Source organism: Pleurodeles waltl, chromosome 7 (assembly GCF_031143425.1).
Source record: "Pleurodeles waltl isolate 20211129_DDA chromosome 7, aPleWal1.hap1.20221129, whole genome shotgun sequence".
Classification (NCBI taxonomy): domain Eukaryota; kingdom Metazoa; phylum Chordata; class Amphibia; order Caudata; family Salamandridae; genus Pleurodeles; species Pleurodeles waltl.
This window is the reverse complement of record NC_090446.1, coordinates 1,188,210,948-1,188,224,970: the sequence shown is the minus strand read 5'-3', so window position 1 is coordinate 1,188,224,970 and position 14,023 is coordinate 1,188,210,948. Positions and strand designations below refer to the sequence as shown.

Genomic DNA, 14,023 nt, shown 5'->3' with positions numbered 1-14,023 from the left:
ATGTTTGACACATATGAGAGTTCTGTGTTATGCGTGCATATTGATTTGACAGTGTTTTTGATCAATGTCGGATTAGATTTATTCATATTATAGGTTGTGCCATGAGCTCTTTAGGTTTACAGGGCTCTGCATTCCAATTCTGTGGATGCTTTTTAGATAAGCAACCAGATCCAGCGTTGAAACAATGATTGCAAGAAGTGTCATCTTAGAACAAGCAAGGATGGACGCAATTACATTTGGTGTCTGGTTGGATTTAAGAAGCTTTTATCATACATTATGGAAGTGCTTAGTCCTGGCAAGTTGTGGCAGTGAATGACAAGCCGTGGTTAACAGTTAAACTGCTTAAAATGAGCAGAGCAAGTCCAGTACAGTTCTTGTCACACATGCCAGAGAATTCACAAGTACAGGTGTGCCAAGTTTTTTTTATCTCAGTCAAGTTGTCCACGTTTCCCATTTGCGAAGTTCTTTGTTGCCACCGTATAGTTTTTCTGTGCATTGCAAAATAATTTTCATTCATTACGAGACAATATTCTTTCCAATCATCCCATGTTCAAATGCAAACAACATACATAGCATTTGTATTCACAAGATTTGGAGCCTGTTGTCTTTGACATCGACTCGTACGTTAAATAGCCTCAATTGAGGCTCTTGTGATATTATTTGAAGTTACTATGTGAAGGCGGGTGAGTTGTAAATCGAGATTAAAGATCCGTGGGGCCGTTTTATGTGTGTAGTTCGGAAATTAAATGAAAGCCTGTACTGGTTGTACTATTGATTTTGCTGCCCGTGAACTTATGTTCTTTGAAGGTCGGGTAAGCTAACAGACATGAGACACGCACCAAAATGTTCCGAAGCTGCAAAACATTACGATGCATTAACAATAATTAGCCAAAGCTAAATACAAATACAAAGTCATTCAGGGCAGTGGCCATTTGCTGCCAATGACTAAGCACCAACTAATTCCCGCCCAGAGGCAGGGTAACCTTGTTGATAAAACTGCACTTTAGTGTGGATGCTGACTTAGCTTCAAGTTAATATTTTTCTAGCAAGTAATTCGTACAGTCTTATTAATTCATACCAAACAGTGGTTCCTTACTGGTTTCGAAGGCACTGCGCTTTGACCAATAATGTGACTGATAATACAGAGTAGTATTTAGTTGTAGTTTCAGGTGAGACAATTAATCCAGAGCAAACGTGTTATTTGTTCACTTGTAACTTTAGCTGATTTGATCAACCTACATGAAACCTTGTGAAGACACTATAGATGCACTGACGTTCCTTAGTTCTTGAAAGGTTTTCTATGGATTGATCAAAGGGACTCGAAAATATCTGCTTACTATTCAAATTCTCATAAGATATTTTTGACAAACGACAGCTCCCCAAGTCATCTGGGCGAATTTTCACCAAAACTAGCAATACTAAAAGAGAGAGGACGCAGTGACGCTCCCTGCTAGGGGGAGAAATCAGGTGCTTCTGGACATTTTTCGTGCCACCTCCTAAAACTCAAATCCACTGCTCATGAGTAGGTCATGCACGTGACGGAGTTGGTGCAGGGGAAGCAGAGAGAAGGAGGGCAGCCGACAGCATGTGGCACACGAAACAAGCACCTGAATACAGCCTGGGGCAGGGTGGGCACCGTATACTAGAAAATAGGGCAAGATTAAAAAACAAAAAAATACAAGATCATGTTCTTATGGAGGGTAGTTGACAATAGAGACTCAGTATGGGGGGATTTAATTGAAGAACAGCAGACAGGCAGGAGATGAGGTAGAGGGAAACAAATAGGGCCAAGAGGACACCTGACCATGGAGATCAAAAAAGGGGCATAGACAGCGGGCGCGAAAGAGGAAGACGGGTGGAGCACCAATGAGGTGTGGGTGACCAGTACAAATGCAAGAGGAAGAGCAGCAAAGCACCAGCCACATCTGGCCTGATGCTATCGGGAGTGTAGATTCTGACCAGAGTTCTTAACAAGTATTTGCACTGCATTGGGTCCCACATTTGCTCCAGTTAGAGATATTGGTGTTGTAAATTCCTAACTGGACTTTTCTTGCCACATAAATTGAAAATGAAAAGTAAACCATTACTTGACATAAGCGAGCCGATTCACATCGCCATGGCCGCCATGAGCGTGAGCGCAAAGGAAAGATGCCAAAGGAAAAAAAAAGTTTGCTCACAGTCGAACATATCAGCTATCTTGCAATTTTACATGTAAGAGGGGCATTCTGCAAGGCGGTAACAAAACCTCCCCAAGCACTTACTCATAACAAAGGATTTTTCAACAGCAAGCCCACAATACTTACAGCAGGTCAAAGCGCTTGTGCACTCGACCTCAAAATGAAGAGAGGCTGAAGTGGGAATAACTGAAATCTATAATAGTTGCCGGTGGATTCTCTGCCACTGCAAAGTTGGTGATGGGATATTTTCATAGAGAGGATCAATGTGCCAGAAAATCAACAAATTGACACCTCGCCGCCCATACAGACCAAAGTAATGAAAGCACTCCTTCGGCTAATCAAAGACTTTAAATATGATGATTTTAACTGAAAAGAAAGCATGGGAATTTGAGTAAAATTGGCAAAATTATAATGGTATTTTGATGAGAACTGGTGAGTCACAGATAATGGGTGTTTTCTTATCTAGTCCTCTAAAAATGTTATATAGTTCAAGCAAAGCCAACACGAATAATTAATCAACACTAACTGCAGCAAACGTGTCCACACAGCAACATTTAAACCAACTGCGCCTGAACTGTGTAGCCAACACTTCATTGAGATTTTAATTACAGATAGGTAACAACCATACAATCAAATCTCTTCAACATCATTAGTGTAGCACATAGGCTTACTCGGCTACCGGTACTTGTTTTAGCTTTGTTATGTTTTCTTTTGGCCTAAATTAAAGCTACAATTCACTTATCGAAAAGAACACAGCCCAGCAAGTTGAAAACACGCAAACTATTTGTTGCGAACAGTGACTGTATGTTCAAGCAATCATGTTACTGATTGATGAAGACTGTTCACGTTTAACTAGGCCTTTACGTAATGGTGAAGAAACCGAAACTAAGCGTGTCATTTATGTCAAATATTTGTCTGATTCGCACGCACTGACCTCAAGATGAGGTACAAGCGTTATTGTGTAACATGTCTGTTAATGCAAGGGCACACTAACCGACAGGTTCTGTCTCTGAAAGGCACCAATGGTGCTGGAACAGATACCACAGTTCAAGCGTAGGGAGGTCAACGCGGCAGACATGCTAGACGTGGGAAGGGTTATGCCCCATCCCATAGTCCGTTCGGAGATACTGGACTGAAAGTAAACCATACCTAGTTGCCCATGGGTAGGGTTTATAATGCATTACTCCTGTAGTCTTTCCGCAAGGATGTTTCTAAATAATACATCGACACAAGTACGGCATGCGAGGTACTGGACCAGGGAGCCGCTACCTTACAGCTTCAAGCAGTGAAGGATTCGGGGAGAACTGTTGGCAGTTACTGGCACGTGCTACTCTCATATCTAAGGACCACGTATACCAATTGCAGACGTGTAAGCTCCTAAGCTTTGAAACGTCTGTACGTACCAATTCTTTTGACCAAACATTCGGTACAGTTAAAAACCCAGGAAACTTTAGCCCAGAGACAGGCACTCTCCATACCAGACTAAGGGAAATCTATGATCACTTCTCCACATCCCTCTTAGGCTTACCCACTCTATCCAGATACAGTCTGCCCACCTTTATCCCCCGATTCAAACTGCTGGGTCTATGCATTTCCTTTGTTGCTCATCTGTGATCTCTGTGATTCTTCTTGTTCCCTCGTAGAGCACTTTCATGCTACTGGGCCAAGTTAGGGCAATATAAAATCACAAAAATATAAGGGATAACATTTCCCCTGCCATACATTATAAGAATATTGCAAGTCACCGGGGAGTTCTATAACAATATAGCAGAACAAGGTCAAAGGCTATGGAACTCAGAAGTTACTTGCAATATCCTTATCACGTATTACCTACCAGGTGGGACTGTATCCCATATAATACATTGTCAGACCATCACCTTTCTCACAAACCACTTAAAATCTTGACGCGTAGCACTTTCATATGGGAGGCTGGGGGGGGCGATGAGGGAGGGGGGGGGGCACTCCTCCCCTGTTAAGTATGCTCTGTGCCCTGACCTGCTTTTTACCTCAGGTGCTGGCTCTGGCACCAGGCACTGTGACGTCAGACTTTGACTTGTAATAGTCAAGTTCTGACGTCTTTTCTTTTAAATCAGCGACTTGGTGTGTCACAAGTCGCCGATTAGAAAGAAATTAGAGGCTGCCATATGTACAGTAAATACAGCGCCCCATGTACTATAAATAAATAAGTACTGAAACAGCCTTAGGATTTTGATTAGGATGCAGAACAACACTGAGTCACCCTTAGGCGTGGCAGGGCTTTAAAACATGTGCATATTTGTTTGGACCATAAATTTGGCTTCCTGGATGCATGATCGATTGTAGCCTTTTTTCCTTCTGTGGAAAATGTTTCTGGGGTGGGGGGGGGCTAATTTCCCATCAATTTAAGGATCGTCGCTTGATAGTGGTTAGGGAGCTGCAAAATGGGCTGCAGGTTAACATTCTGCGCTTTTCTAAACCAGTGTGTGAGTGAGCGGTTGAATCTATACATTTCTATTACACGGTCTACATTTTGAATGGTAAAAAGGGTCTTCAAAATTTCACTAACACACAGAACAAATACACTAAAATCAGTGGCACTGTAAGCTTCCCTCATAAATAGAACAGGAGTAGCACGCGCAGCTGCAGGGCAAGAGTCCCTCATACACAGGTTTTAGCATTAGCATTGGCAGCACAATATTCCTAAACATCCACAAACTAGGTAAATGTAGGGAGCAGTAATGCAAGCTTCACAAATACACAGTACCTAAGCAGGATATGCAGCAGCAAAGCAAGCTTCCCTCACAACGCAAAGAGCTACGGCAAAACCAGCACCAATGCAAGTTTCCTTCACACACACATCTGATGTATAACAGTCATACACATCCACAAAATAGATGCACTACAGGCACCAGCACTGCAAGCCTCCCCCATATACACTGGAGTTACAGTGCAGGCAACAGTGAAAGCACATACACAAGTGGTTCGATGAGTACAGTAGCACGGGAAGCTTCCCTCAGCTGCTTACAGCCGCATATATTTGAGCAAACAATAATCCAGCATGGTTTGCATCGGCAAATGAGCGTGATAAGCGTTTCTGGTTTCCACACTCTCTGCAGAGTTTTCTATTTTTTTAGTACAGCTTTCGAAACATGAAAAACATTCGCACACTCGGAGGGAATATATGTTTAAAACAAAAATCAAACACCATGCAATTATTTCTTCCAAACACCGCCTGTTCATGTGTGAGAAGGACTATACCATTGGGAACATGAATACAATATAAGGAAAACAAACAGACTCCAGAGTTCAGGACAATTTATAAAACTGAAAAACTATACACGTTTATTATTACCCTATGGAAGGATTAAAACTGTGCTGGAGCCCCCACACTGCTGCAATGCCAGGAGCACAGAAGAGACACATGCTCACCAGTGCAATTAAAGAGACAGGCAGCAGTATCAGCATCACTGAAACTGGTCTGCTGTCAACTAAACTTCCTCCAAAACACCCCGGGCTCTTCAATTCACCCCATGGTGATGAGTAGACTATGGTCATGCTCCAGGACTATTGCAACATCCTCTCTGTCAAGCCATCAACGTACCAAATAGAAATATGCCAAAAAACTCAGAACACAGCTGGTCAGAGTTTGCATAAAGAAGCATCGGTCGTCAACCACGGACTTAAACAGTTTCAACTAGCTCCACGTACAAGAATGAACTCCCCCATGATTCCGTGTCTCGTGTCCAGAGGGCTACAAACCCACTCACCCACTGTCCACGGGGCAACCTGGTCAGTCAACTCCCATCACGCACTCTACCCAAGGGTTCCCCAAACCATATGCACAGCGCACCAGACAAAACGTCCCTGCTGCTTGCTCCCTGTCTCCGCAGCAGCCTCACCCAGGCACACTTGCAGTCCTTTTAGCCTCACGAGACTCAAAGCCAAACTAAAAACCTGCCTATCCTAAATCCCAACAAGTTGCAGCCTCCCATTAATTAACTCAGCACCAGACATCGTAACACAGATCGCCTACGTACCACCGTGTCTGGCTTCTACCAGCCTCGTCGTGCTAGCTATGAGGGATGTTCTCAACGGTATCGGTTGGAAAAGATGAGGCCAGGGCCGGCTTTAGGGCGGTGAGAGCGGTGCGACCGCACCGGGTGCTGACCTGGATTGGGGGCGCTGACCTCAGGGCGCTGTGTTTATCCATGAGTTTCGAAACTTCCAATTTAAAAGCATCTGCAGAAATGTTCCTTGTGCGTCCAGCCTTCAGGCAACAATTAAAACGTCAACATACCTTTCATAACTAATGTTCCTGCTAAATAGGGTGACCACCTGGCATTGAGGCAAATTCTGGACAGGACTGTTAAACATTCAGGACAAAGGGTCAAAATTCAGGACAAAAATTCAGGACAAAGGGTCAAAATTCAGGACAAAAACTCAAGAACAAAGGTCAGTTTTACAGACACACGCAAGAGAGGCCATGCCTCACTATCTTGTCCGTGCATTTAGTTACTCTTTTTTAACATAGCACTATTTATTCACTGTGGACCTTTTGTGATTGCCTCCTGGTATGCTACATTCAGGTGTCACATTACGTCCTTGTTCAGTAGTAAATTAATGCCCTTCAGTACTGAGGCAAGGCCATCACCCATACCCAAATCTACCCGATCTTTCCTGAAGAGAAAGTAACAGCAACATTTTGATTATGTTTCTGAACATTTTAAAACCCCTGGCAAACAGTTTGGGACACATTAAGGTAATTAACCTTATGCTAGTTTAAACAAATTGAACAAAAACATCTGGCTTACTCCAACCGCCCATGGACTTTCAACCTAATTTTTTTTTAAAGAGGCAGGGTAGATGGTGTGGGCGGCAGTCTCACACCTAATGTTAGGATGTGACGTACCCATAACTTGTCTGTAGTCTCACTGCACTAGAGTGTATTAATGGCACTCTACATTTATCTCAGAAATGGGAGCCCGGACTACCAATCAAAGATAATAAAAGAGGAGGATGAAATTGAGATCAAATGGGAAATCCACAGCAAGTAATTCAAAGGGTTGTTGCTAAAAACTGGATAAATAAAGAAGAGAAGAACAAGGTGGGACAATTCCTAAAATCAGACAAGATGGGTCCACCAAGACTATTCGAAGGTATTGGGTACCTGGGGAGTTGTCTCTGCACACAGGAGCAAAACAGAAAGGGCACTGTCAAGTGGTTGACCAAGCAAACCCCATTCACCTTGGCAAACTCTACTGGTGCAATGGTCCGCTGTTAGTGCTTTTGAAGGGTGAGCAGGGGCCAGGCCCCTTGCAAGGTTGTGCAAGGCAATTGCCCGCTTTGTCCATGTCTTTATATGGTTTTGAAATTGAGCAAAAGCCAAACTAGAGATCTGGGTTATCTCTAAGTGTCAAGTACACATAGAATCTTCAAAATATTTGGGATGTAAATTGCACAAACAAAATTTAGAAATTTTAAATTTAATTAGTGTTTCTTTAACATATGGCACTGTTTTCACCTTCACATACAATTAGATCTCAGATTGGACTGGGAACAAGTTACCTTTTGATACCTAGTGATTAATATCTACCTTCTTACACTGATTTCCAGGATGAAAATCTCGGCAGAGCGAACGGTCCCTCTAAGCCCAGTTTGCTTTTTGGTCTTCTCTTCTGCTTTCTGTAAAGGCCACGTGGCACTAGTGAAGATGGTGTGCTACCCCAATGATAGTATTATTTTGCAAACCTTCCCCTGCTCGTCCTTCATTCCTTCTTCAGATAGGCCACACATCTGATATGTTCACTGCGGCGCCATCGGGACCTCTTTCCACTCTGAAGCCAACTGTGACTGCGGGTGGATTAGGTCTTCTGGACTTAGAATGCTATTATTCAGCTGCACAGGTCCAATGAGTGGCACACTGGCTTTCTGCCCACCTCCCAGCATGAGATGTGGTTTACCAGTAAAGACTTTTAAGGAAGGCTTAATGCACTGCTCATTGTTTACTACTGACCATTCTACAGATCACCATCCAGGGTTATCATGCATGGCTTTCTCTGGCCTTGCCAGAACCTGTAAACTGACACGAAGAAACCCTATGCTCCTGCACTACCTTTGCTAAGCCTTCCCACTTGCACAGGATGGCTGTGCTCAGAGCAACTCCATCAGTGGCATGTTGCAGGTGTCTTGAAATTGGGGACTTTGTTTCTGAACAGTGAGCTACTAAATTTCCAAACCCTTGCGGCAGACTACCATCTTCACCCCGGTCAACTCCTTACTTACAACCACCTTAAATAATCATTAAATGCCATATTTCATGTCTGCCACCTAGCACTAACCCTACAGGAGGTGTGCCAGAAGCTCTGTACCATAAGAAATGGTGGCAAACTGATAGAATGGGTGTTCAGACCTATCCTGCAACATGGAAACCACTCCAGGTCTTCTCGTCATACTACCTGGGTGATTGATGTAGCCAAACCTCTGCAAGATATGGACTAAAATACTGGACTTTCCCCAACAAAGTACCCCACAGCTGTCACTTTAAGTAAATTCATAGTGCTTCCTTGTGAATGCATTCTGCCCGTTGCTTGCCATTGACCTTGTGTTTTGTAACTCACAATTTGTTGCTTTCAATTTGCTGGCTTTATTTGTTTTAGGCTATGCAGCTTGAATTCGTCCCTTCCCTTGCCAAAACCTTATTTACAGTATCCTGCCGAGTGCTCCCTTTCTGTAAACAGGCCGGTAAATCTTGTTCTTATCTTATCATATTTGCTGTGCATTCAAAGAACAAAGTCAAATGTCAGGCTCTGTCTTCGGTGGGAACTTAGTGTTTACTTTCCTTTCTCTGACTTCAAAGTGAGAGGATTTATGCGACAATCTTGCTGGATACTGGGGTTAGGAAAGAGTTTTTTGTATCACATGACAACATTTAAATAAACTTCAGAATATATCAGAATTAGAAGAACAAATCTGGCACATTTTTGTTAATTCTGAACTGTGCTGGAAACAAATACCTTTACATGATTAAAACAAATCATTGCATTAGGTGAAGCAATTTCCACACGTCATCTGTGCACAGTACAGTTTGATTTGAAAAACTGTATATCTGTGCAAATGTAATGGTCATTTCAATAAAAAATGTGTTGTCTGTAATGGCAGTGTGTTAGCATATCATCCATACTGCACTCCACTCTGCTCTGCACCACTACACGCCACTGCACCCTACTCTGTATCACTCTACTTTACTCCACTCCATGCCACTGCACTCTTCTCCATTCGGAACCACTCCACATTATGCCACTGCACTCTATGCTACTTCACACTATGCCTCTCTACTCTCCTCTGTACCACTCTACTCTATGCCACTGCACTTTATGCCTCTCTACACCACTGCGCTCTGCTCGTCTACACGCCATACCACTCCAGTCTAGGGAACACCAATCTAATCGCACAACTCCACTCTCTGCCACTCTGCAATACTGCACTGTACACCACTGCACTCTAAGCTAATACACTCTATGCTAATGCACTTTACTCTGTAACACTCAACTCTATGCGCCTGCACTCTACATCAATACACTGTACATCACTCTAATCTACTCTGCACTCTATGCCACGGCACTCTACACTACTTTGCTCTATGCCATCACACTCTATGCCACTTTATGCAACTCCACTATAACCTGCACCTCTCCACTCTAAGCCACCTCACTCTACTGTGAAATAATCTACTTTATGCCACTGCACTCTGTGCCACTGCATTCTATTCCCCTGCACTCTCCCTGAACCTCTCCACTCTATGCAACTGCACTCTACTCTGAAACAATCTATTCTACGCCACTGTACTCTATACCACTCTAACCACTGCACTCTAGTTCAATGCACTTTACACCACTGCAAGCTGACACTCTGCAACACTGCACTGGCGCCACTATACTCTACACCACTCTGCTCTGTACTACTGCATTCCACACCAATATACTCTATTCCACTGCATTCTATGCCACTCTACTCTGCCTAGTGCCACTATATGCAACTGCACTCTAAACCAGTGCACTCTAAATAACTGCACTGTATGCCACTGCCCTTTACTCTGCACCACTGTACTCTATGCTACTGTTCTCTGTACCACTCTACACCACTACACTGACACTCTACTCTGCACTCTACACCACTCTACTCTATGCCACTGCACTCTAGGCACTATACTCTACTCTACACCACTCTACAATACTCCACACCACTGCACTCTATGCCACATGAGTCTACTCTGCACTCCGACACTGCACCACTCTGCATTACTGCACTCTGCTACTCTATTGTATGCCACTCTACTCCACTGCACTCTATGTAACTCTACCCCATGCCACTCTATGCCGTGCTAAATAGAGAGATGGAAGATTTGTCTAGCGGCAGCTTTGACTCGCCATTAAGCAGCGAGAGGGTTAATGTGCCTGCTGCAAAGAACAGAACTATATTTTATGTGGATAACTGAGTGGATTAGTAAAACCAGCCTTTACAAGCGCTTTAAACAAATGAATGTATGTAAAAAGGGGGGCTCTGGAGAGAGGAGGGGCATTTTTGCCGGGTGGTAGTGAGTGAATTCGGGGAGGTGGTGGGGGCCACAAAATAGATTGTCACACAGGGCGCCACCAGCGCAAAAGCGGGCCTGGATGTGGTCATTGTGAGTCAGATGACCTGCCGACCAAACTCAAAGTCAGTCACAACCCGAACTTCAAATTACGCGCCACCTCTCTCGTCAAATGTCAACGGCAGAAACAACAGGTCTGAACGTGCGACTCTATGGCATTTACTTTCATCAACCCCTAAAGAAAACCGCTGATTCCTCCTGAAGGGGATTCTAAAATGTGCCGCGCTGGTTACACAAAGATCTTTACAACAATAGGCGAATTGGCCCTCTACCTTAGAATATAGATCTACAAAGTGAGAGCACATTAAGCAAAATCCTGCGCTGCAGCCTGCACTGTTTCCACGCAGTTACTGCAGTGGGCTATTAAAAGCATAATTATTACTAATAATAAACACCACTGGCTATTCAAACACAGTTCTCGGCTCAGCCTACCGACCTAGAAGTCCTGCCAGTACACGAAAAAGCACAATAGCGTAGCCCCCTTTTATACTGATTTCAAGTTGAATAAGGATCACAAAAGCAAATGCTGCAAAAATAACAAAACATTAAATATTCCCTCGACCTTTGCTTTCTATTTCAAGGAAATTAAAATGCATCATCCTTACTTATTGTAGTAAAGCAAACACTGGGGGTGTAAAAGGGTTTCATCTCCGCCGTTCATGTCAACTTCATGAGAGCGGAAATCTCACTACAAATGACGAGGACACAAAGTAACACAGCTAAACACAACATCCCATGTCGTTCGAGGTCGTTTTAAAGTCAAATAACGAATAAGAATAAAGAATGATGAATAATAACAATATTCATCCACCCGGCTGGCGACAGGCGCAGACAGCACTCACCTTCTTCGTGCAGTTTTCACACTTCATTTGTGATGCTGTAGATCTGGTGGCGCCGGGCTCCCTGGGTTTCTGTTTTCCAGGTTCAGCTGACGAACACAGACTCGGATGTTGGCCCGGGGCTCTTGCAGGCTCCTGTGAGGGAGAGGAGGAGGCAGCGGGTTAGTTAGTGGGGCCCGGGCCCTCTCCTCTTGCACCGGGTCACGTGAGAGGCAATGGGCCGGCCGGGCATTAACGCGCCTGCTGACGCGCACAGGCCGAGGTCCTTCCCTCCTCCCCCTGCCTCTGCTATCGTCGTCCGCCCCCTTGAGTGACACCGCAGATCATTCCTTACTCACGATCAGCTCGAGCAGTAATACCCCCCCTCCCCCCAATACACCTTTCACAGTATCAGCGCTACCTACCAAGTGTCACATGAATCGGGAGAATCAGTCGTGTACGAACAAACAGAAAGCAACAATTCGTGGATAAATGAAGCTCGGAATTAACAGCGTGTTACGACCTGGCTCACCCAATCGACCACAGAAGGCTGAAGGTCGGGTCATATTGTGAAAACAATAACTTATTCTTGCAGTTGCACTACCCTCTGTTGAGTGGTTCAATTATTGCCATTCGCGAGTGAATCAGATGAAATGCGTGTTAAAGCCACTTATAATATATACAATGCTGAACTGTCGTACACACCGCGCCATTAAACACCCTGCGCCTCAGAAGGACACCCTGTAGTGAAGAATAACCACCATTGTTATGAAGTATTTGCATTCCACCGGCTTCTCCGGGCAGCATGATAACAAGTCATTACTGCACCTCGGTTAACTTATTTTACCGGGCAGTCTGATTAAAGTCTGTGTCATAGTAGCTGTTTCATAAGGAGCTGTATCACAGTTGTGTAAGAATACACGATACCCATATCAATGTAATTCGCGTTACAAAGCAAGTAAATATATAGGGAGAAGCATTACATTTTGTGTCTGTTCTCTGCAGTGTTTGATCTCAAGTGCAACAAGCATTAATTAGCGTTGTCTAATGCCATTAGACCTGGCTTTCACTGGTTGCACACCGCACTCACATGGGTAGAAGTCTTACCTCCGGCAGACTGGGAATGGGCGTGAAAACCAAAAAAGGAGAAACTACCTGATTTAGTGCAACTGAACGTGAGCACAAGCAAGTGCACGAGAAGAGGAACGAGGCGTGTGAGAGGGGCACGAGGCTGAAGCTAAGGACAAGTGGCAGCAAGTAACCTGTGCACCATGGGAAGTGTCTGAAACAAGATATATTTATCCACTGGTAATCTGTGAAAGAAGTGAACCTGTGATGTGGTGACTGAGGTATCGAGCCTCTCCTAATATCCTTCTGTTTCTCTCGTCAACTGAGCAAGCAGTAACATTAACATAAAACAACATTTCCTGCCTTCTCTTATTTTGCTGGCTGAACTGGCTAGGCAAATCAATTTTAAGGGAGGCTTAACTCCACAATTAATTAATAATTAACAAGACAAGGACTCAAAATCCCGAAAAGAGTTTAGACTTCAGGTTGCAGCATTTCCAGGAGACTTGGGCATAATGTGTAGCAAGGCTTAACATTACTCCAGTCAATCTAACTAACAAACTCGCATATCCGCAGCTCAAATTAACTCATAATAATACTAAAACTGTACTCATTATTTCCCGATACTAATCCATCACTAATTCTTGTTGGGTTCCAGAATAGCGTGCTACTCACCGAAAAGCGCTTCAACGCCCCGTCAGGGGTAGCAACGATTACAATACAATAGAGACACGGTCTGTCTGGCAAGGTTTAGAATTTAGTTTCAGACAGGCATTCCAAACATAGAAGCACATCTCTAAATTTGAGGACTACACACATGTATAAATGCAGGCACTGTGCCAGATTCACTTCAGGTATGATACATGTATTTACTGAACTTCATACTATAGCACAAATTAAAAAAACAATTATGGTCTGATCTTTTTTATTAAAATCGAAAAAAAGGATGTAACCCTTTATCCTCTGAACTGCATAATATGTAATCCTGGCCATGGCCACTTCTTCCGATTCACTCACTACCACCCGGCATATGGGCCCCTCATCTTTCCATAGGCCCCTTTTCAATACATTCATTTGTTTTAAAGCACTTGTAAAGGCTGGCTTTACTAATCTACTCAGCTATCCACATAAAATATAGTTCTGTTCTTTGCAGCAGGTATGTTAACCCTCTGCGTTATTTTGTGGCAAGTCAAAGGTGCCCCTGGACAAAATTCTAATTTCTCTCCCTAGCAGGAACATTAATCACAAGCGAATCTTGAAATGTTAATTATTTCCTGAAGGCTAGACGCACAAGGAACTTTTCTCTAGGTGTTTTTAAATCGCAAGTTTCC

At 43.7% G+C, this 14,023-nt stretch overlaps 1 protein-coding gene across 3 annotated transcripts in view; it reads right to left on the bottom strand.

The window, feature by feature from the left end:
* Positions 1-14,023, bottom strand: part of NARF (nuclear prelamin A recognition factor) — a 252,638-nt gene that overhangs the window by 196,275 nt on the left and 42,340 nt on the right. For all 3 annotated transcript variants that reach the window (XM_069200293.1, XM_069200295.1, XM_069200294.1), the window contains exon 2: positions 11,649-11,780. In XM_069200293.1, coding sequence (XP_069056394.1) covers positions 11,649-11,675 — 27 coding nt within the window. In that variant the 5' untranslated portion in view covers positions 11,676-11,780. The remainder of the gene's footprint in view (positions 1-11,648; positions 11,781-14,023) is intronic.